The sequence below is a fragment of the Glycine soja genome, chromosome 15 (genome assembly GCF_004193775.1).
Source record: "Glycine soja cultivar W05 chromosome 15, ASM419377v2, whole genome shotgun sequence".
Taxonomy (NCBI): Eukaryota; Viridiplantae; Streptophyta; class Magnoliopsida; order Fabales; family Fabaceae; genus Glycine; species Glycine soja.
Window position 1 is genome coordinate 41,106,745 of NC_041016.1, and position 23,744 is coordinate 41,130,488.

The 23,744-nt window shown below is 33.5% G+C and overlaps 1 protein-coding gene across 1 annotated transcript; it reads left to right on the forward strand.

Moving 5' to 3' along the window:
- The first annotated feature begins 10,561 nt into the window (after nucleotides 1–10,561).
- On the forward strand, nucleotides 10,562–19,772 carry LOC114386626 (protein ZINC INDUCED FACILITATOR-LIKE 1-like). Its single transcript, XM_028346658.1, has 17 exons — nucleotides 10,562–10,897; nucleotides 11,684–11,724; nucleotides 12,625–12,685; nucleotides 12,779–12,881; nucleotides 12,965–13,067; nucleotides 13,226–13,279; nucleotides 13,360–13,422; nucleotides 13,772–13,821; nucleotides 13,954–14,029; nucleotides 14,242–14,430; nucleotides 14,555–14,642; nucleotides 17,885–17,970; nucleotides 18,067–18,174; nucleotides 18,324–18,368; nucleotides 18,456–18,544; nucleotides 19,001–19,044; nucleotides 19,536–19,772. Exons 1-17 carry the CDS (start codon nucleotides 10,744–10,746, stop codon nucleotides 19,646–19,648), a joined length of 1,467 nt encoding a protein of 488 aa, XP_028202459.1. The 5' UTR covers nucleotides 10,562–10,743; the 3' UTR covers nucleotides 19,649–19,772.
- Nucleotides 19,773–23,744: the final 3,972 nt, after the last annotated feature.

A 23,744-nucleotide genomic window follows, 5' to 3' on the forward strand; every position in this document is an offset into this window, starting at 1 on the left:
TAATCCATAATTATACAAACATTATTTCAAATAACTTAATCTAGAATTATTTTGCATAATTCCTGAAAAGCCAACATGTAAGGGCACAAAAAGATTTTCTATTTCAAATTTGCCAACCCTAAAATATAAATAAGCATATTTGGAAAAAAGAATCTATGAATTTACCTTAAGCAGGAACTTTGTCGATGACCCATGCTTTCAATGAATGAGGGGTGACTTCTGAAAGGAAGAGGGAGCCACCCGTGAGATGGAGGTACACAAGAAGATTCAGAGGAACTTAAGAAAAAAGGTAAGGTAATTTGGAGTTTTCAAAATTATGGAGATGCTAGTAATTCATGGAGTGCAGGAAGCAATAGTCTTTAGTGCAGAAATATTTAATTGAAAATTAGTCCAAAACAACCGATGGATCTGGGAATTACTATTTGCAGTTCCTGATTTTCTATTTTCACCCCATATCAACAATGATGCGTGCTTTGAAGATAGTATAAACTGCTTTACGGTGTGTGTGACCTTTTAACTTTAACTTATATCTTAAAGAAACATGACTTGTTTTTATTATTAATTTTGATTTTTTAAAATAGTGATTATTTATTACATTTAAATTAACCCAAATGCATATTCCAAAAAAAAATGCATATAATAAGCTCATTCAATTCAATTTTCTGTCATCAAAATGTTCTTGAAAAAAAAAACCTCAATGTAATCAGAGCCATATAGGTTTTCCGTATGCCACGCGTATTTGTGAAGTTTTGCGGTCTCCTTTTTCCTTTGTCTTTATGTCTTTTTAGCTTTTTTTCTGTCGAAGCAATATCCTCTTCTTTTTTTCTTTCCCATTTTCTTAATCTGATATTTTAGATTCTCAGATTGAATAGCTTCATATTTTATTTCATTATCTTTCTCACAAGCTTTTTTTTTCCTCCTTCATCATTGTCCCCATTGGCTATTTTTCACTGCGTGACGTGTGTAATTAATGATTCCACTGTTAACATTTTTTTTCCTTCTGATTTGTAAGAAAATTAGATGAACTGAATTAGTCTCAAAACAGGTCTTAACTCAGAAAAATATAAATACTCACAGAATATTCATGGACAAAGTTGTTACTTGATCAACATGGAGTCTAACTTAGGTAGATAAGTCTTTTTCGTTGGCAGCCAGTTGTGGGTTTTTCCTACATTACACTTTCTTTTCTCATTTTTTTTCTTACAAAGTACACCTACATGAAAAAATTCTTACAGTGAGGTGTGAAGAGATGTCGGAGTTGGGAACCCGACATCTCTTCGTTTCGTTTTTTTAAAAAAAATTATTAAAATTTTTGTTTTTTTTAAAAAATTAATTCACTTGTTTTTTTAAATATTATTTTTACATTAAAAAATAATTAAATATTTTAATATTATTATTTTATTAAATATAATTTTTTTATTATTTAATTTTTTAAAAAAATAATTTTTATTTAACAATTTGCACTCCTATTTTTTTTTTTTTGGATTAGGACCCACTGATCTCTTTTATATTCTTGTCACATTAATTTGTGTGACGTGCGATATGTTCTGTAAAGTAAATAACAGCGTCACATAATTCATGAGATCAACATTGGCAAATTTATAAACAGTCATCATTACGTGAGAACACAGTAAGTGTTTAGTCTGATATTCACCATAATCACACTTTTGTGATTGTAATGACCCTAAACCTTTCAGGTGGTTTGGGTGGTTGAAGTGGGGCTTGAGTCTTTGTTACAATAAATATGTGGTTGTGTTTGTCGAAATTGGTTAACAATGTGCATATTTGATTCTTGATGGTCATGATTCATTGCCTCAGAGACGATTATTGCCTGGGTTTGTCGGCCTCTAATAGGAAAAAGTTGCGCGGTCTTGAAGTATGTCTCCTCAATCAACGATGGCATCGACAAATATCTTGTGCTTTTGAACAAGGAATTGACTAACTCAGATAAATTTGTGGTCATATGTCCCCAACGTTTTCCCTCATCCGAAGCATTATACCCAATATTTTGTTGCTGCACTTATTTGGATGGCTATCCCAAGATGCCCCCAGTGCGCATCTTCTCCGTGTATGTGAACCTGTAAATATTCAATCAATTTAATACGTTATGAAATTTGAATTAAAATATAGTTTAACAAAAAATATATATTAAAGATTCTCACCATTTTGCATGAGTGGTTTCTTCAAATGTTTGCAATTTAGGTTATTGCGAAGGAAATTTTGTGCAATGTGATGCAGGTATAAGAAATGGGATGTGTCCTCAACCCATATGTTACTTGGATTGTTGTAGGCACTTATAATCGAGGGATGCCTATATGAAATGATGTCTTCTCAAATTCTTTAGGAAAATCCTAAGCTGAAGTTGTCTCCCTTTCTACAATGACATAGGTAACCAGGAAGATATGGTTAGTACCATCTTGTGCTGTGTAGATATCAATAATGTACCAGTATACTTCCCATAATGTCATGTACCATCTACTTATATGATGGATTTGCAATATGCAAATCTGTTAATGCATTGACCGAATGACCAAAACACGTGTTTAAGCATTTTTTTTGCCAGGTACCATTTCTCCCTCTTTTTTTAGTAGCGACCACAGTCCCTAAAACATAAGATTGCAAAACTCCCAAAAACTTTTGGTATCTTGGCATATGATTCTTTCCCAGTTTCCATTAATCATCCACAACGCTTATTTCTTTGCTAACCATGTCTTTTTGTAGGATGAAGTATAATTCGTGAATGTTTTGATCTCTGCAATCAACATTTTAATTGAGACTGTTGTGTTCGTTTTGATAATGGGTTGGATGATATGTGCTATGATGTGTTTGTCGAGTTACCTATAATCCTGTGTGAGCATTGACACAAGACAAGTGTGATGACCTCTAATATTCTTGATAATCCATTTCTTATGCGTCTTTGAATTGCATACACCTAAGCTCCATGTACAACTTACACACGAAGTTTAACCTTTTCTAGTTAGAATATATTGTTTTGCAGTCAAAATAATTTTTGATGTTGTATTCTTTGACTACTTGAATACATTGCACTTTTTCATCGAAGGTCATGTCAACCTCGAGTGCACCAATTGGTGGTTGTACATAGTCTTGTTGTTGGACGAAATGGTTGATGCAATCCTACCCCCAAGGGCATTGGATAGAAGACTCCAAGAAGATTGAGCCAGAGCTGCTAAAGAAGGCCCTAGGGTTCTCATAAGCCTTAGGATAGATTTTTGGCTCTTGGGCTAAGTATGAGCCCACTTATCTTTGTACATATTAGATTAGGGTTTCATTGTTTTTGAGGCTTGTATTTAGGGCTCCATATTATAGGGAGGGTACTCTAGTAATGTAGGATTTTTCAGCCACCTAGACTAGTTTTTGTATTAGAGGTAGTTTTGTAATTTCACATGCATTAAGTGCACTATTTGATGTGTGTGTTGGGAGAGAAATTTAATTGAATTGGGAGAAGCCCAATCCAATTAAATTTTGGACCAGCTTAAGGGGGAGGTGAGCATTTGCTTGCTACACCCCATTGCCACATCATATAATCACACTTTGTGCATGTCCTTCATGCTTTACATGCCTCATTACACCTAAGCACACTTAGTGGAGAATCTTGGACTTGATCTTGGATTAGTGAGCCGAACCATAGCTAAAATTCACTAATCATAATTAGTGAAATTTTGGTTCCAAATTTGGCTCCACAAATTCAAATTCAAGTGAAATTTGAATATAAATTCAAATTTTCCTCCAATTTTGTGTGACACTTAGGCTATAAATAGAGGTTTTGTGTGTACATTTTTTCAACTTTGATAATTTGAGGACTACACTTCAAAGTTCAGACCTCATTTGAGGCATAAAATTTCGTGCTCATTCTCTCCTTCTCCCTTCACTCATATTCTCCTACCTTCAAGCTCTTATCCATTGCTTCCTATGGTGGTGAACTTGCTCTTGACTCATCTCCTCCTTGAAGTGACGTCTCCAATCATCTTTCTTCCTTCTCTATTCTACTGCCATTGATCTTCAAGAAGTAAATGACTCCATTGATGAAGAAGATCCAAGGCCTACAAGCTTCACATGGAGCTACATCATGTGGTATCAAGAGCATCTTCATCTAGGTGATGTTGTTTTGCTTCCTCTATCTTTTTGTTCGGTCAATTCATTTTTAATTCCTTGTCCTTCATCTTCTTCTCCATGTATCTCCTCCATTATCTTGTGGTTTGGTGTTGTTTAGAGTAGATTAAAAAAAATAAACCGATTAAATCTTAGACTACACTTGTTCTTTCTTTTCTACGGTTCAAATTTTATAGATCTACTCTTGAATCATGTTTTGTGTTGATTTTAGGTTCTATTATTTTTCAGTCATAATCTTCTTGTGCTGAACCGTTAGATCTCAATTTTATTGCAAAATATTGATTAGAAAAGAAAACACAAAAATCTAAGTGTAAATCACTTCATTCATGTTATCTTAGAGTCATGTTTAGTCATAATAATTGTCACATTATGTTCTAAGTTTGTGTTCAATTTTGTTTTTGTTGATTGAATTCTAGATACATTTGTTCATGTATTCTTGCAATTCTTAGCCTATCATTTGAATTTTGAGTCTAATTCATGCATGTTATTTAGTTCATAACATGTTCTAAATCAATTCCTAGAAGTAGTCTTGTTGTTGAACTTTTTTTTTTCTGAGTTTCCTATATGATGCCTATGAAGAAATTGAGTTGTGGCTGGATTTGTGAATCAAAATAAGTCTTAAGCTCTCTTGAATTGTGTTATTCAAGATAATTGAGTGTAAGCAAACACAAATTGTAACTATCCAAGCCTTAAGCAACATAAACACTACTCTTGATTTCTAGGTTGAAATTTTGGTTGCTATTAGTTTTGGCACACTGTTTACTTAACTCCGCCATGGCTTGAATACTTCTAATTTTGAGCTGAAATTTTTACTGAATTTTCTAGACATCTAGAAAAAAAAAGAACCAAGTGATTTGGATAAAAGGAAAAAAATAAGAAAAATCACACAAGTTGGCAGGAAAATCAGTGTCTAGAAAAAAAAGTGAAAGGGAAGTGTGCTTATTGTTTTGACTCAAAATTTGTTCTATAATTGGTGCCTATTTTATACCAATCTTAGTTCTGAAATTTCAATTGAAAAGTAGTGTGAAAACAAGTGCCAAAACTAGAGGTTTCATGAGTCTTTTTTTTAGTTGTTTTTACTCTACTCTAGAGCCATTCTAAGTTTCTCTTTGAGTCCTAGCTTGCTTTTATGTGTTTTTCATTGCTTTAATTGTTGAATAATCCTTGAAAAATTGTCTTGTTAAAACTCTATTGGTTTAGCTTTCATTTCATGTTTTGATCCTTTGTTTCCTTGTTTGTGAGTGACCATATAGGAAATTGGAAATGAGGATTGTTGTCATCCCTTGAAGAATTTGAGTCAAGAAGCAAGGGGCCAACCACCTTAAGAACTATTGGACTATGAAGCACTCCAAATTGAGTGAAACACCAAAGAGAGAACCACAACAAACATTGAAGACTTTTTTGTAACTTTGTAATTGGCAATTTACTTACCTTCATTACTAGCAAATTTTGTAACAAAAATTGGAAGTGTGCTGGGAGCCTCCAAAAGGTTACCAAACTTCCATTTGGGTGTGATAATTTTAGGCAATTTTTCCCTTGGGATAATGAGTGTTTTGTTGAGAACCTTAAATGTGGTCATCCAAACACTCTTAGGATCCGTCTAGTTTACATTTCTTGCACTTTAATTTCTTGTTTACTTTCATAGCTTATTTTCTTTACTAGTCACGCCTAGTTTATCTTTTTCTTGCATAATACTTTCTTCTTGCTTATCACGCTTATCTTGAGTTCTTTTGAACCCGTTTTTACCTTTTGCAAACCCCCAACAAGAAAGAACCACAACTTAGGAATCAACATGAGTCATCGTTCATCTAGAGTTAATGGTGAGGGTACTGGTCATAAGGACCCTCTATTTAGAATCTTAGATGAGTTGAGTTCCCTCAAGTTATGGAAAGAAAAACTAGAAAGAAAAGAAAAAGGAAAAGAAAGGATAGAAATAAATCAAGATGAGAGGGAACAAATAAGGGAAGAAGAAAGAAGGAAAATACTAAAAGAATTAAGAAAAGAAAAACATGCCTCCTATAGTAGTCATGACCCTTGCAAGAGCCTAAGTAAAGAACTTCGTGACTATTGTGAAGGAAGGCATAGGTCACATCCTAGACCTCACTCTCATAGGATAGAAAAGGAAAGAAAGTCTCAAGAGGCTAACATTAACCTCCCATACTTCCATGGGAAGGACAATGTAGAGGCTTACTTAGATTGGGAAATAAGGGTAGAGCAACAACTTAAAAGGAAGTCTACTTTAAAATTTTATGGCCCTCATTCTTATCCAAAGAAAGACCAAGGTCAAGGAATCTTAGGGGTGGCACCTTCTAAGCCTAAAGATGATAAGGGGAAGACAATAGAAAAGCAACCCCCTAAGGCTAGTATGCAAGAGAAGACTAGTTCTATAAAGTGCTTTAAATGTCTTGGAAGAGAACACATTACTTCTCAATGCCCCACCAAGAAAACCATGATTATGAGGGGCCAAGACATTTATAGTAGCCAAGATGAGGCTACTACTTCACCTTCCTCTAGTGAAAGTGAAGAAGCAAAAGGGGAAGAATCTAGTAAAGAAATCTACCCCCAAGAAGAAGGACAACCTTTAATGGTTAAGGAGGAGTGTAAGGAGGTAAGTGTCTGCTCTAAGAGGTTAGTTAAGAAGGAAAAAAGACAAACATTTAAGAAACTTCCTCTCTTAGAAAACCTCCACATCTTCTTTGTAAAAAGATACTTGTTAGCATTGCCACACCTCTTGGGCTTGAGATTATTCCTCAAGTAAAGGAGTTGTTGGATGAGGGTTTGGTTTGTAAGAGCTTAAATCCTTGTGTTTTGTTGGTGTCCAAAATAGGTATTATGAGGTACCAAATCCCTACGATATGTGGTATGATGAATGTGTTGAGTAGTGCAACCCTCTTTTGTAAAATTAGTCATGCATCCAATATCTTCATGATTCATATACATAGGAACTCATTAGGTAGGTTTGTTCTTATTTTTTTGTTTCAATACAAACCTAGGTGCTCATATGGGACAGCTTAGGTTTGTCATACTTTTTGATAGGATTAATCAACATGAAAATATAAAAAAAAGGTACATTTTATTGCATTACTTTCCTTAATTTTTCAAATAGTGATCAAGGGGTTCCCACAAACCCTAAGAGAATAAAGGTCATTCCAAAGTGGCCCAGTCCACCAAGTATAAGGGAAATTTGGGGCTTCTATGACTTAACAAACTTTTACAAAAGGATTGTCCCATATTTTTCTATACTTGTAGCACCACTCATTGAGTTGGTGAGAAACCATGTTCCCTCATGGGATGATGGTCAAGAAAGGGGTTTTCAGACCTTACCCTACTCTAACATACCCAACACCACTAACATATATGTTTTTATTCTTTTTACAGGTGTCGAGGAAATAATTCCAGAGTTTCAATAACCTCTGGATTTGAGGTCAAATCCTTTTCAAGGGGGAGAGGATGATGCAATCCTACCCCTCAAGGGCATTGGATAGAAGACTCCAAGAAGATTGGGCCAGAGCTGCTGAAGAAGGCCCTAGGGTTCTCATAAGCCTTAGGGTAGATTTTTGGCCCATGGGCTAAGTATGAGCCCACTTATCTTTGTACATATTAGATTAGGGTTTCATTGTTTTTAGGCATTGTATTTAGGGCTCCATAGTGTAGGGAGGGTACCCTAGTAATGTAGGATTTTTCAGCCCTTGTATTTTAGGGCACCTAGACTAGTTTTTGTATTATGGGTAGTTTTATAATTTCACATGCATTAAGTGCACTATTTGATGTGCGTGTTGGGAGAGAAATTTAATTGCGTTGGGAGAAGCCCGATCCAATTAAATTTTGTACATTAACTTTAAGTTTCATACATATTACACTTGTAATATTTGCAAATGTATCAAAGATGCACCAAACACCTTCTTCGTCAATAAATTGAACTGCCATATACTCAACATGACCATTGAATTGGTATACGGGACAATGATACCAAAGTGCAGTAATTAAAAGCGTAACATCATTATCTCTAATTGATGACTGTATTGCGGTGATTATGTCTGACAACGTCATTGTTGGATTCAACAGTATCGATTTTGTCTTGTCACTTTTGAAAACTGCATTTGGACTTGAATTGTGGATGGTCTCCCCATTGATATAAGCATACACACAAATTGGCTCTGAACTCATTTTGCTTGCTATCTCTGTTTTCTCGCACAATTTGATTTGATGCTACTATACAAAGTCTATGGTGATATGGTGCCTTTATATATACAATCAATCATGGGTCCATGGTTCACGTGATTTGGAATCTCAATGTGTGACAGTAACATATTCATGTCAACGTGCTTTCGAATCTCGAGGCCTTACAATGAGATAAAGTGTAAACGTGCTTTGTAATCTCGACGTAATTTATATTATAAATTGATGGGAGGTGCATGTCAATACCATATTTTCATCGCCCAACATCAAATTTTATATCATTTGTAACCGGTTTATCATTTAACCTTGATGTCATGGCTCATATACCTCTATTGCGTCATCGACGTGTTCACCGTTCACGTACCACGATTAATGACTTAATCACTTCATACTACCATACAATACTTGAACCACAACCACAAACTATACCATTATTATCGTCTACCGGGTTTCAACATATTGCTCTAATCAAATAGTATATAGTTGATCCTACATTGATCACAATATTGGTTGAATGATAAAGGCCTGAAACACCTTTCATCTACCATGGGGTGAGTGCACCATCACACGAAGATGTTGCACTGCATCTAGGCATTGTCGATGGTTGTGTTGTGACTGGACCTAGCTTCTTATATTGGGATAAGTTATGTGATGAGTTACTAGGCGAAGTCCTTCTAGATAATGCATGTAAGGGAGCCGCACTGAAGCTGATATGGTTGCTTAGCATCTTGTGCGCACCATTACCTGAAAAAACAACAATACACCAATTACAATGCAGGTGTAGAGCTTACATAATGTACATGACTAGTGGTGCTTTAATACTTGATAAATCTAAAAATAAAGTTCAACTAATGTATTTGAACTTATTACGTGACTTCAACAACATAAAAAAACATAGTTGGGGTTCTGCTTGTTTAGCAAACCTATACAGAGAACTGTGTCGGGCATCATCAGAGGTTGGGAGAGTTATGGGTGGTTGTGTCATACTATTCCAGTCATGGGCTTGGTACCACATGTCTTTTATTACACCAAGAGTCCTACGGCCCGAAACAACTTATCCACTCGCTAAAAAGTTATTACAAATAATGAAATCAAAATTTTTAATTTCAATGACGCACATTATAACATTACAATGAATAGTGGTTTTGTTTCATTTACATTTCAGATGGAATGGTGGTAGATTAGAACATAGGGGCACACCTCATAGTGACTTGGTCGGGTATAGATCTTGTATAGATCATATGAAGAGCCATTAGGTATATTATTATCATCAAACGCACCATCAATATGTACATATTAACATTTACTAATGTTGCATTGTTAACATATATATTTCAATTTTCTTGGGTCCCATATAGAGGATTTGAAGAGGACCTACCAAGACATGCATACAGAGATAGCGACATTTGGTCTATATGTACTGCAATTATTTGTTTTCCCATTGTGGAATGACATCAAATAAATGTGGTCAAGCTACAATTTGGACTACATGAAGATATCCCTGTTGATCCCATGAATCTTGGTTGACTTTACCAGATTGACATGCGAGGTAATCATTATAGTGACTAGATGGAATATCATGCGGGGTGGATTAATTTTGGAAAAACAAACACAATGATGTTTTAACTGAACAATAGGTTGAAGGGACAGTGACACAACAACAACAACAACAACGACATGCGAGGTAATCATTATAGTGACTAGATGAAATATCATGCGGGGTGGATTAATTTTGGAAAAACAAACACAATGATGTTTTAACTGAATTTATATTTATATAATTTATTATTCTTTAATTTCTATGTTTCATATCGATATTACATGGATATTATTACTTAAAAAAATAGATTATAATGAAATTCAACAGACTTAATAAGTTTAAAGAAAATATATATTTATTAAAAATAAAATATTTAACATTATTTTTTAATTTTAATATATATATATTTTTTTCATTGATAAAAATCATTAGAAGAAATAATTTTATTTATGTACATTTATTTTCAAAAGATATTATATCACCTTTATTATTTGAATTATTATTTGAGTGAACAAAAAATTACAATAAATTTTAATATACTTAATTTTTAAGATAAAATTAACTTAATTAAAAATATAATTAATCAAATTTCTTGTTAATAATTAATTAACATAGTACTAAATTTTTAAAAATTATTGTTTATATATATATATATATAATTTTATAAAACCAGTGAAACGCACGGTTTCAAAGTCTAAGTCTAGTTTTACATTACACCTTGGCTTGTGTTGTTCAGGTGTATTTATTGCACTCTCAAACCAAGGAAAAGTACGAGAGCTTCTTCTCCTTTGATTGTGTGGACGTTTTGTTTTCTCTCCATTTTCTGGGTTTGAATGATACTTGTAAAAAAAGAGGGACCTGAGTGAAACAAGTGGTGGGGTTCTCTCACAAACATGGAAGAGGAAAATGTTAAGCAGCCATTGTTGGAGAGGAAGTACCACGAGAACTGCCCTGGTTGCAAAGTGGATCAAGCCAAAGAGTTGAGTGAGGGAAAGGGTGTACCCGTTACAAATCTTTTCATCATATGGATGGTGGTGTTGTGTGCTGGTAATCATTAATTTAACTTTATTTGAGTGTTTTTTCACTTCAGGAAAAGTGTTTTTTTTTTTTTTCACTCCTGCCATTTTAGGACTTTTGGGGTATTTGTGACTGCCATGTTTGCTAATGCTACTTTTCTAACTTCTAACCAAATGTTTGCTAATGCTACTTTTCTAACTTCTAACCAAATGTTTACTTTCCTTAACTTGTGCTATCAATGGCCTTTGTCACTAGAGTAATCTGAATTATTTGCTTGCCCTTATGTGCTTTTGCATCAGACAAACACAGTTGCCTGCAAGGTTGCTAAACTAGCTAAAAGTTCAGCTAGGTTGGCTATAAAATTTGGTGCCTAACTTCAGAACTGAAACTGAATATAAAGCTGATTGTTACCTTAACAGCTAATCTTTTAAGCTAAAACTGAAAAACTAGTCCTTTTCAAGTTATACACTTCCAAACTTTGGTTCATCCTTTTTCTTTTCTTGGAGGAAATCAGAAAAAGTTCACACCTTAGAGTTGACTGGTTGAATTCATATGATTATTTCATTTTTCTCTTCAGTGTCAGAAATTGAGTACCTTAGCTCAAAAAGCAGTGCTTTCTATCCGTAAGAGAGTGCGGGAGGATTGAAGTTAAATGCTGAATTGTTTTATGGGATTTTCAATTTTAATATTTTGAAAGGAAAATCAGTGTCTGATTCTATGTTTTACCACTAGTAATTTTTTTATTTTTCTTTGTCTTTCTCAATCGGTTGAAACTGTTTTGCCCCTTCTGATCTAAATTTGTTTTGTCCTGTACAGCGCTGCCTATATCGTCTCTCTTTCCATTCCTTTATTTCATGGTGAGTTTAACTATCTACTGGGGTTTATGTTGTTACCTTTTTGCTTGATGTATACTCTGATTTTGTGACATTGTTGGAAGTTGTCTGAACATATTTATTTATTTGAGTGCTTCAAGTTCAATATCAGTTTTTATTTATATTTATAATTAAAGTTCACACTCCTGTCAATCCTCAAATTATCTCTGTTTTGGCATTTCAAAAATGACTTTAAGTGTCAATTCACTGTGTAATTTAATCATCATTTTTATATATAATACAAATAATTGGTTCCATAATGTAGGTTTACTGTACTTGGATAAACTTATACTGTAAATCTTTTCCTGGTAGTTGGACTAACTAAAAGTAGTTGTGTTTCTTGGAATGTCCATGGCCATGAATAACTTACAGAAGGAAGGGATGTATTTGAGCTATTTTGAAGGAGAGACTCTGAATTTAGAAAGGATTTGTTATTGATGGAATGTTTGTCTTATTGCAAAATAGCAATTCTTTTTTTGGCCAATGTGAATGAACTTCACTCCTCCAATGAGACTACTCAAACACATTGAAATTTTGGCATGCACACAACTAATTAGTGGTCTCAAGAACTGAATAATGTTCAATCTAAATAATTTAAAAACCTGAGACATTAATCAGAGGATTTTCTTCAATATACCAATCCCCCTTCATTTTTTTCCTCAACAATAATATACCATTCTCTGTTCCCTTTCAACAGTATAAATTTGCTGAGACTGATAGTTACAACAAGTTGGATTTGCCAAAGTCAATTTTTAATGTCTTATTGCTCTCTGTTTTGCTTTTTCATTTGTTATGAAATAATCAAGAAATCAAATCTTTGTTAGTATTTAACTTTATGCTGATGCACATAATATGTATCCTCAATAATGCAACATTTATTTTCAGGTAAGGGATTTTAATATTGCGAAAACAGAAGCTGACATTAGTTCTTATGCTGGTTATGTTGGTAAGCTTACTTCTATTATTTCCATTTTTTGATTCTTCAACAATTCTTGTAAGTTATTTATTAGTGATGCCAGTATGATAAAAAATGTTGTAGGTTCTGCATTCATGTTTGGCAGATGTTTGACATCTGTATTATGGGGTATTATAGCTGATCGCTACGGTCGAAAGCCTGTTATAGTTATAGGGATTATTGTAGTGTAAGTACAGTTGTTAATGAATTGGATTCTTTTAAGTGATGTTGTGCAGCTTCCCATAATAATCAACGCTTGCTTGATTTCAGTGTCATTTTCAACACACTATTTGGCCTTAGCACAAGTTTTTGGATGGCAGTTATCATGAGATTTCTTCTGGGAAGTTTAAATGGTTTGCTTGGACCAGTGAAGGTATCACATTTTTAACTCCTAATAGTTAGAAGTTTCATGTTTCTTCCACCAGTACCAGGATAGAAATATTGAATGTGTGTGAACTTGGATATGTAACTTGTTCATCTCATTGAAACTTCCATTTATACATCTGTTTGCCTAACTCCTCTATTTGACAGGCCTATGCCACTGAACTTTTTCGGGAAGAACACCAAGCTCTAGGACTCTCAACTGTAAGCATCACCAACTTTTTCTAATATTAGTTCTTAGTACTGTATTTCCACAAGAATAATTCAGTGTGATTTGCTTTTAGGTCAGTGCAGCTTGGGGCATAGGTTTAATCATTGGCCCAGCATTGGGAGGCTATTTAGCTCAGGTACTATCTATATTCTTGGCCATTAGGAGTATAAGATGCATCTTGCATAAACCCTTAAATTTTGTACTTGTTCATGAGATGACTTGTTTTATATTGAAAGACTTCTGACTTTTAATTAAGAAGGTTAATGCTTGAAATTCTGTATTTAATTGAGGATTATTATTATTATTTTTTTTTTGATAAAATCCATCTGCCATAGAAATTGCATGTTATTAAGTATTAACATTTTCTATCAAGTACTTGAGTATCTGTGTGAGGGTGCATGCACACAGGGATTGTGGGCTTGTGGCTAACATTTATGTGCACATTTGTCACTTGTTTCTCTAACACTGCTAATCTTTAATTGTAGCCCGTAGAGAAGTACCCACATATATTTCCAAAGGATTCCTTCTGGGATAAGTAAGTGGACTTCTCTTACTTTAATTTTATAAAATTTAAGGATTCAATTTTCCGATTTCCTTTGTCCTTCTATCATTTTATTCTTTAATGATGTGCTGATTTTCATTTTCCAAAACATAAATCATTCTGCAGGTTTCCTTACTTCTTGCCCAACTTTATAATATCTGCAGTTGCATTTGTAGTAGTTATTGGCTGTATCTGGATTCCGGTATGTATCTTAGGTTGATAAATCTGTTCATTGACTACAGATGTTTCTATCTTCTTTATGTTTCGTGGATTTTATTTTAACATTTTTATGATGGCATTTTATAGTGTAAAACCATTTTTGTATGATTTTTTCAGCTCAGCTGTGCTTTGTCTTTACTGTTTATATTGTTTAGTCTGTCTCCTTCGTCAATTTAATTGTTTAAATACATTCAGGAAACACTTCACAACCACAAATGTAGAAATGAATCCATAGACAATGCTGAAACTTTAAAAAATGGAGGCAATGTGGCTGGTAAAGACAAGATAATCCAAAAGAAGGAAAACCTCCTCCTGAATTGGCCCTTAATGTCATCGGTCATTGTTTATTGTGTTTTCGCACTTCATGATATTGCGTATCAAGAGGTATGATACTTAATAAGGTTTAAAATGGTCCATGCATCTCCTTTTATATATGTTGTTTTGATTTTCATGCTTTCTATGCAAGCATTTTTAAGTGAACAATATTCATTCATCCTGATTTCTTTAGGTTTTCTCGATATGGGCTGTGAGTCCTCAAAGGCTGGGGGGGTTGAACTTTACAACTGATGATGTTGGTAATGTTCTTTCAATATCAGGTGCATCTCTGGAACCATCAATATATGCTTATTAAGGTTGGGCATACAAGTTTCCTTCCTAACTTTCCATCCATACCGATTGCATATAAATTTTATGCATTTACATAAGGCCATATGGTCACTTCCTGCAAGGCTTTTCTCGTTTTACTGATCTCGTTTAATGAATTTTATTGACTTGGGTTTCCAAACTTTGGTCAAATATTGTTTAGACATGTCTTGGTCATGGCCATAATTTAATATTTGTGAATGAGATTCTTGACCTGCAATCATATTCTGAATGTGGCTTTGTAACTTCACGTAAGTATATTTTAATATCAAATGCTATAGACATCTCAAATATTTTGTGTGCCTAAATCAGGATTAGTAAGTTGTTTTATATGGTTCAAATTACGTTGATGTCCAAAAGTTACTAATTCAACTATACATCTATTTAGGTTCTATATTATTTTTGCTTGAGGAATCTTCTATTTTATAACACTCCAGGATTCAATAATTTTGACAGAAAGATTTCTCTTATCTTCTTCATAAAGGAAGCATGAACAATTGGCAAGTTTGCATCGTAATCAGTTTGGAACAAGATTGACATAATATGGTATCACATGAACCATATTAAATTTAGTGGTGTTCAAAATTAAACCAAACCATTTGTAAACCACCTAACTGATCCAAGAAAACCGAAATGGTACAAACTAAAAATCTAAAAAGACACCATATTTTTTGTGGTTTGGTTCAGTTTTTGGATTTTTTTTATAAAAAACCAAACCTAACCGAACAAACCACATACTATAATTATATTGATTTTTATTGTGATAATTGATAATAAGTATTAAATAATTTATTACTTTTCATTTGCTTTATAATCAAGATGTATATCTTACTTTCATATGTTAAAAAGGATGTACTAATGTTGTTAAAAAATAGTGTTAAATATCTAATGATACCCAAATTACTAGTATGTTACAAAAAGAGTTGGTAATATTATTTTATATTAATGCTAAATATAAGTGAAGATAATTTTTAATTAAGATATGTTAAACAAAATTTAATAAAAATAAAATTCATTTTTAAAATTATATAGCATATATAATAATTATGTAAGTTTGGTTTAAATTGTGATAATAGATTAAAAAAATTAAAAATCGTGAACCCGAATTGAACCAAACCGTAAAAGATTAGTTTGGTTTGGTTCAGATTTGATGTTATATTAAACTGAATCACACCTTTATTTTATGTTTGGTTCGGATGACTTTTTGGATAAAAATCAAACCATATCACACTGCAAACACTCCTAATTAAATTTATTCCTTTAGTTCTATACTTTTATCAATATTGTATGTACGTTGTGTGTTTGACAGTGGCAAAGATGTAGAAAAAAATTTACATTTATAGTGTGTTTGGATGAAGCAATTTATTTAACTGGGGAATTCATTTTTTTTAAGGAATTTAAAATGATTCATGATAAAATAGTTTGTTTGGATAGAATATTTGAAAGGAGATTTAATTTTTGATATTTTTATGAATCATTTTGATTGATTAAAACAGTGAGATTTTAAATTCTCTCAAAATATAGAATTTGAAAATTTTTTTTCGGAGATGTTCACTCTAACTCACATTTTTACTCGCAACTCTTTTCACTCAACACTCATAACTACGGGTGACTAAAGTTTTTACGGCCGATATCGACATAAGTTGTTTTTCACTGACGTTGGCCGAGGTTTTTTGGTTAGAATTTTTTTGTATGATGTCAACCAAAGCTATTTTTTGCCGATATCGACTAAGATTTTTTTTAGATAATGTTGGTTTGGGTTATTTTCTCACTGACGTTAGTTATGGGAAATTTTTGCTAACATCTGCCAAGGATTTTTTTGGCTGTTGTCTTCCAGGTTTTTTCAATTGATGTTGACCAATGATTTTTTTGGTTGATGTTGACTATATTTTTTTTACTAACATCGATCATAACTAACTTTTGAGTAGACACCTATTAGAGTTTTTTAGTCGACATAAGCTAGGTTTTTCCAGCCAACGTCAGACAAAGCTATTTTTTAGCCAATGTTAGCTAGGGTGTTTTGGTTGATGCCAACTAGATTTTCTTAGCTGACGTCGGTTAGGATTTTTTTGCTGACGTCGGTTAGGCTTTTTTGGCTGACATCAGCCAAAACTATTTCTTCACCACATTAGTTAAGTTTTTTGGTTGATGTTGGTTATGGTTTTTTCTGCCAACACAAGTTAGGCATTTTTGATCGATATTGGACATGATTATTTTTAGTCGACATCGACTAGGTTCTTACAGTTGACATTCACTACATTTTTTTCGGTCAATATCGGTCAGAGCTATTTTTTAGCCAACATCAGCCAAGGCTATTTTATAACCGATGTTGGATATGGTTTTTTGTCCGACATTGGTCAGGGCTATTTTTTAGCCAACTTCGACTAGAGATTTATCGTCCAACATTAGCCAATGATGTTTTTCAGCCGACATCGGGTAGGTTTTATTGGTCGGCATCGATCAAGCTATTTTTTAGTCGATATTGGGTAGACTTTTTTGTCAACGCCTGCTAGGATTTTTTAGGCCGACGTTGGCTAAAAATAACCTTGGTCAATGTCGTTTGAAAAGACCCTAGTTGGTGTTGGCCAAACAAACCCTAGCTGACGTTAGTAAAAACATTTAGCCAACATCGTCTCAAAAATAGACTCAACCAACGTTAGCCAAAAAATAATTCCGACTGACGTCAACTGACAAATATTCCTGGCATACTTTGACAAAAAAAACCTTATTTGATGTCGACTAAAAAATAACCTTGGTTGATGTCGGTTTAAAAACATCACTGGTTGTGGTAAGACAAAACAACCCTAATTAAAATTATTAATATTTTGTATTTATAAATTATTATAAATTGAAAATATTTTTTAATTAATATTTCAAAATTATATTGTGTTTATTTTCTATAAAATTTAATATTAAAATTTTATCTATTTAAAATATAAAATTGAAATTTTGCATATGGAGGAAATTGAATTGCCCTATCTAAACAAAGAATTTAAAATGAAAGAAATTTAAATTGATTCATCCAAACAAAGCATTTTGAAAAATGAAGGCAATTAAAATCAAAGCAATTCAAATTCTGAACATTTCAAATTCTTTGAAATTTTGAAATTCAGGATCCAAACACATGGTTAGTGTTGATATCTGTTGTCCTATTTCATAATAGAATTGTATAATTACTGAATTCTCAAATGCTCAGGTCTTGCGCTTATCATTTACCAACTTATCATATACCCATATGTGGAAAAAGCTAGTGGACCTATTGTTATTGGTCGCATCTCCGGGGTTAGTTTTCACCTAATTGTGGTAATTATTGCATTTCAGCATTTCATTTTTTTGTTATTTGAAATATATATGTTGTTACCTTGGTCCCATATGCAGATGATATCCATACCACTTTTGCAAAGTTACCCCTTCATAGCATTGTTGTCTGGCTTAGCACTATACATAGTGTTAAGTGTTGCTTCAATTCTGAAGAATCTTCTGTCTGTAAGTGCACCTTTTATTTATTTAACCATTTATTGAGGGTTTTAAAATTCATTTGGATTCTCAAAACCTCTGGAGATCAGTTTAATTGATTCTGAAAAGTTTCTCTACGTTACAAATTTGATTGGTTGTATTCTTTTTATCGGATTTAGGTAACCATTAATACTGGTCTGTTCCTTCTACAAAACCGAGCAGTGGTAAATTTTTGGATAATTTCATTCTCTTTAGTTTCTTTACAATGTTGAGACTTGTTATTGATGATGACATGTTGATTTGGAAAACAGGAACAACACCAGAGGGGGGCAGCTAATGGCATTTCCATGACAGGCATGTCTCTATTCAAATCTATTGGCCCTGCTACAGGTGGTGCAATGTGAGTGTTTCCATGATTTCTTCAGTTTTAGTTCGATTTATCTGTCAGTTCAAAAAACTCAATGTAGACATCTGCATGGGATTAAAGTTTCAAACGATACTTGCTATAAAACTTTCATATTATTGTACAGGTATTTTCATATATGATCTATATTAATAACAGATTAATATAATTCATCTGTTCCTGAGACTTCATGCTAAGTTCCTTTATGATAATATTCTTTCATAATTAACTGTTAGTTGACTAGATTGAAAGATGTAGGTAGCCTGTTTCCTGTTGATGTACCTTTAGCCTTGTCGGCATAGTAAGACATTTAATGGAAATTACTCTCACTCTGATCCAATGACAGTTAATAAAGTTTGCATTAGTAGAATTTCTTAATCACATACTTTCTAAACTCAAGTATGATACATTAAAAGTATCTCCTATTTTGTTATATGATCATGGTCAATGCAGATTAACTTGGTCACAAAAGCGGATGGATGCTTCATTCCTCCCAGGTATGATGCTCAATTAATTTATTTGTTCTGGTTTCTGTTTCATATATGGAACATGGAACCCTTTGACTATCTTTAAAGTCAGTTAGCCTTGAAAAACAGCAGCCTTTAATCCGTGTGGACCCAAGTTCAGACTGTGCATTTATTTGTGCTAATCTAATACCCTTGATGGACAAAGAAAAAAGCTAATGTAGAACTGAATAACATGTGAATTCCTTATAGTACTATGTTTTAATGTGTATGGACCTAAGATCAGATTATGCATTTATTTTGTGTTAATCTAATACCGTTGAAGGACAAAGAAAAAAGCAAATGTAGAACTGATTTACATGTGAATTCCTTATGGTATTATGTTTGACTAGACAGTATGCTTGTGGTGGTACAATAAACTATTGTCTAGCTAGACCTTGATGTCATTATAGTTATTAAGAGCATTGATTCTTTTGCTAGCTGTATTATTAGGAGCTTACTTACTGCTGTACATTTGACTGCAGGCACCCATATGGTCTTCTTTGTCTTGAACATAGTTGAAGGACTTGGAATACTAATGTTGTTCAAACCATTCCTTGTTGAAAAGAAGAAAACGCACTCCAATCAGTTACATTGATAAATTAGAAAAAAGCTCAGTTGTGTGAAATTATGCAAAATTTCCTATAATCAGATTTGTGAGAAACAAATATAAATGTGGAATAATCACACAATTGATAATGGAGTTTAGCCAATTATGCCTATGTCTCTAGGCTGCTGCAGACCTTTTTTATTGAAAGAGAAAAAAATGTAAAATAGGTGTTTATAAAACACTCAACCCACAACCCAATTATACCCAAAAAAATAAGTATAATATTTTCTAGTTGTGAAGGTTTTCTCCCTCTCATTGTTATTCTCTCTCATTATTGGAATATATATAATAAAGATTCCAAGGGGTGCTATTTATATAGGTATGTAGAAGTTATCTTTCATACATGTTCTTTTTCCTATTTTTATGCTAACTATTTCTTCTCTAGTTTTCCTACCTTTTCTCAATGAAACAAAAAATGTTTCACTCGTTTAATTGGATTGTGTAACCTTTGACCAACAATCTCCCACTCACACCTCGATCAATACATCAACCTTCAATTTGTTATTCTGACAAGCCAACTAAAGTTGAACACAACTTCAATTTGTCGATGGTCACCACCTTTATTAACATACTGCTAGATTCTTACTTCCTTGGATCTTCTTCGATATTAGCACCTAATCCTCAAGTAGAGACCTGATGAAGTGATTATGAAGATCAATATGCTCTGTTCTAGAATGAAATGTTGAATTCTTTGCCAGATGCATTGCACTTTGACTATCACTATACAAAACAATTTTCTCCGGGATGAATCCCAATTTTGTAAACAAACCTTGAAGCCATTTCAACACTTTTACTTTTGTGACATCCAACTAACAACTGTAGTTCCAATTGTGAATATGTAACCAGTGGTACTTCTTCTATGATCGACTTCACTTGCAAAGTTTGCATCTATATATCCTTGTACTTTTAATTCTCTTTTACCAAAGTACAAGCACTTGTTTGTAGTGCCTCATAGATACCTCAAAATCCACTCGACTGCTTTCCAATGAGCTTTACCTGGATTTGACATAAATCTACTAACAACTCCCATTACATGGCTAATATCTGGGCCTTCTACAAACCATCACATTCATCAAGCTTTCAATGGTTGAGGCATATAGATCCTTAATCATGAATTCTCTTTCTTCCTTCGTCTGAGGTGACTCATCCTTGGATAAACGAAAATAACTAGCCAAAGGTGTGCTAACTGGCCTGGCTTCACCAATGTTGAATCTTTGCAAAACATGGTTGATGTACTCTGCTTGAGATAATTGCAAAATCCCTCTATTTTTATCTCTTGTAATTTGCATTCTAAGGATCTATTTTTGTTGGACCCAAGTCTTTCATCTCAAATTCTTTTGACAACTTGCTTCAAGCTTTTAATCTGATCCATATCTAGACTTGCCACTAACATATCATCAACATAAAATAGCAAAATGATTTAACAAGACTTGTATCTCTTGAAGAAGCAACCATCATTGGCATTGCACTTCTGGAAACCTTCATTGTGCATGAAGCCATCAAACTTCCTATACCACTGTCTTAGGGCTTGTTTTAGACCATACAAGCTTTTCTTCAATCTACCCGTTTTATTTTTCCCTTCTTTTGAGAAACCTTCATGTTGGTGCATGTAAATATCCTCATCTAAGTTTCCATGAAGAAATGCAATTTTGACATCCAATTGCTTAAGATAGAGTTCTTCACTAGCAATAATGCTTAAGACGGATCTGATAGTGTTTAGCTTCACAATTGGAGCAAAGATTTCAATGTAGTCAACTCCTTTTGTTGAAATCCTTTAACAAGTCAGGCTTTGTATCTCTTTAAGCCATCATGCTCCTCCTTTACTCGATATAACATTTGTTGTGGAGTGCCTTCTTTCCCACGGGTAACATGGTTAGTTCTCATGTTTGATTAGAGATCAAAGACTTCATCTCGTCTTTCTTAACAAGCTCCCACTTGTTGGAATATACAGTCTGACATGCTTCCTCATAGTTTTCAGGCACCCCTTCATCAGCCAATAATATATAATTTAGGCATTTGTTGTTAGAAACATGAGGCCAAGTATACCTTTGCGGTACAGGAGTTGGAGTAAAATGCTCTAGTGTTGAGTTATTGTTCACTGCTTTGTTTAATTGATTCCTCTGATTGAGGATTCTTGACTATAGGACTTTTTAGAACATTGTCCACCTCTGTATACACTAACTCACTTTGTTATGAGTTGTTGGCGTCTGTTTTATGCTCATCCTTGTACATCACTTTTTCATTAAACATCACATCTCTACTATGAATCATTTTTCTATTTTCATCATCCCAAAGGCAATAGCCAAACTAGTCCTTGCCATAGCAGATGAAAGTGCACTTGTTTGATTCGAGATCAAGTTTATTTCTGCTTGATCATTGATGTGCACATATGCTACACAACCAAAATTCTAAGATGTGAGACTTTTACCTTTTTTATGCTTTATACCTCTTTTGGTATTTTGTGTTCCAATGGTACCAATGGACTTCAATTGATCAAGTAAGTTGATGTGTTGACTGCTTCTACCTAAAACTACTTTGGTAAGCCTGACCGTACACATAAGCTTCTAGCTCTTGCTATGAAAGACAAGATGAAGTCTTTGATCTCTAATAAGACAGAGGAACTAACTACATTACCCACGAGAAAGAAGACATTCCATAACAAATGGGTTTATTAAGTAAAGGAGGAGAATGATGGCTTAAAGAGATACAAAGCCCAATTAGTTGTTAAAGGATTTCAACAAAAGGAAGGAGTTGACAACACTAAAATCTTTGCTCCAGTTGTAAAGCTAAACACTATCAAATCCGTCTTACCATAGGTCAACGCCCCGTGTCACATCCAGGAACCATCTCCCGAAAAGGCCTCGACTCCATCTGACCCTATAAATTAAAATACGTAAGGGTGAGTCTTTTCGCTTCGTCAACCAAAACAAAGAAAGGCCTAAACACAAATTAAAACCCACAAGACTAGCAATCACTGGGTTGTGGTTATCTACTGGATCTCGCACGCATCCTAAGGTGTCACCTTTTCACTAACTCAACATATATGTTTATGTATCACACTCGCTAGCTGCCACTAGAACTCCTAGAAGTTAGTGGTCTTATGTCATTTTAGTTCAGATAACTGCTGGAAGGACACCATATGCCATGGTATGATGGCAAGGCTCTCACTGACTAGTTATGTGATAATTGTTAAATATGAGTTATTTTGATAATAAAAATATATTAAAAATATCTTTAAAAATATTTATTTAGCAGTTATCTTTGGCTTAAATATTAAGATTTGATATTTTTCTTATTTATGGCTTGTAGATATGAAAAGAAGAGATTAAAAGAGAAAAAGATTGAGAAAATATCCAAAATATCAGAAAGTCTCAGAAAGATATGATTAAAAGCAAAATAAATCCAAAAAATATCATTGAGGAAGATTTTTAGCATTAGGCCCAAGTCCACTCCAACAACTATAAAAAGAGAGTTAAGCCAAGGAGGAGAACACACCACAGAACCCCCTTTCCTAGGGGTTTCATTTACTCCCTTTCTTTCTTTCACCCCTCTTATCCCATTAGTTCTTATACCTTATCCATTGTAAAGTCCTCAATGGCCATGAGTGGCTAAACCCCTAGTTAGGGTCTGGCAGACCTAAAAGTCAAGCGATGTATGATGTACTCATTATTTATCAATGCAAAAGTGTTTTCTATTCTATTATCTTTTCTGCTTTTATCTTGCATTATTCATCTTTATATTCTGTTAGGGGTTAGACACTCAGGAGAGGATAACTTCTAAATAAGATTTAAAGAAGGTATGCATGCATTGGTTTTAGGGGTTAGACGCTCGAAAGATGGTAACTTCTAATAGAACAAAAATAAAGGATTTCATAGGAAAGTCATTACTAGACATAGAATGATTATTTTATGCCCATGCATTCTTGCAAACATCTAGAATCCATACTTCATGCATTTTATTTGTTGAGTCTTTGCAAAGGAATTTGGAAGATATATAAATAAAATAGGCTTGTCATCGTGAGGAATCAGAGGCAAGTAATTGAATAGATGTGAGTAGAATAGAATCACCTAAATTGATAAAGAAA

Bases quoted from the DNA above. Each gene is read 5' to 3' on its own strand.
- LOC114386626 (XM_028346658.1), top strand. From the start codon at position 10,744: ATGGAAGAGGAAAATGTTAAGCAGCCATTGTTGGAGAGGAAGTACCAC. The intron at 13,068-13,225 runs GTATCACATTTT...TCTATTTGACAG, and splicing joins GTTTGCTTGGACCAGTGAAG to GCCTATGCCACTGAACTTTT. The intron at 13,423-13,771 runs GTACTATCTATA...CTTTAATTGTAG, and splicing joins TGGGAGGCTATTTAGCTCAG to CCCGTAGAGAAGTACCCACA.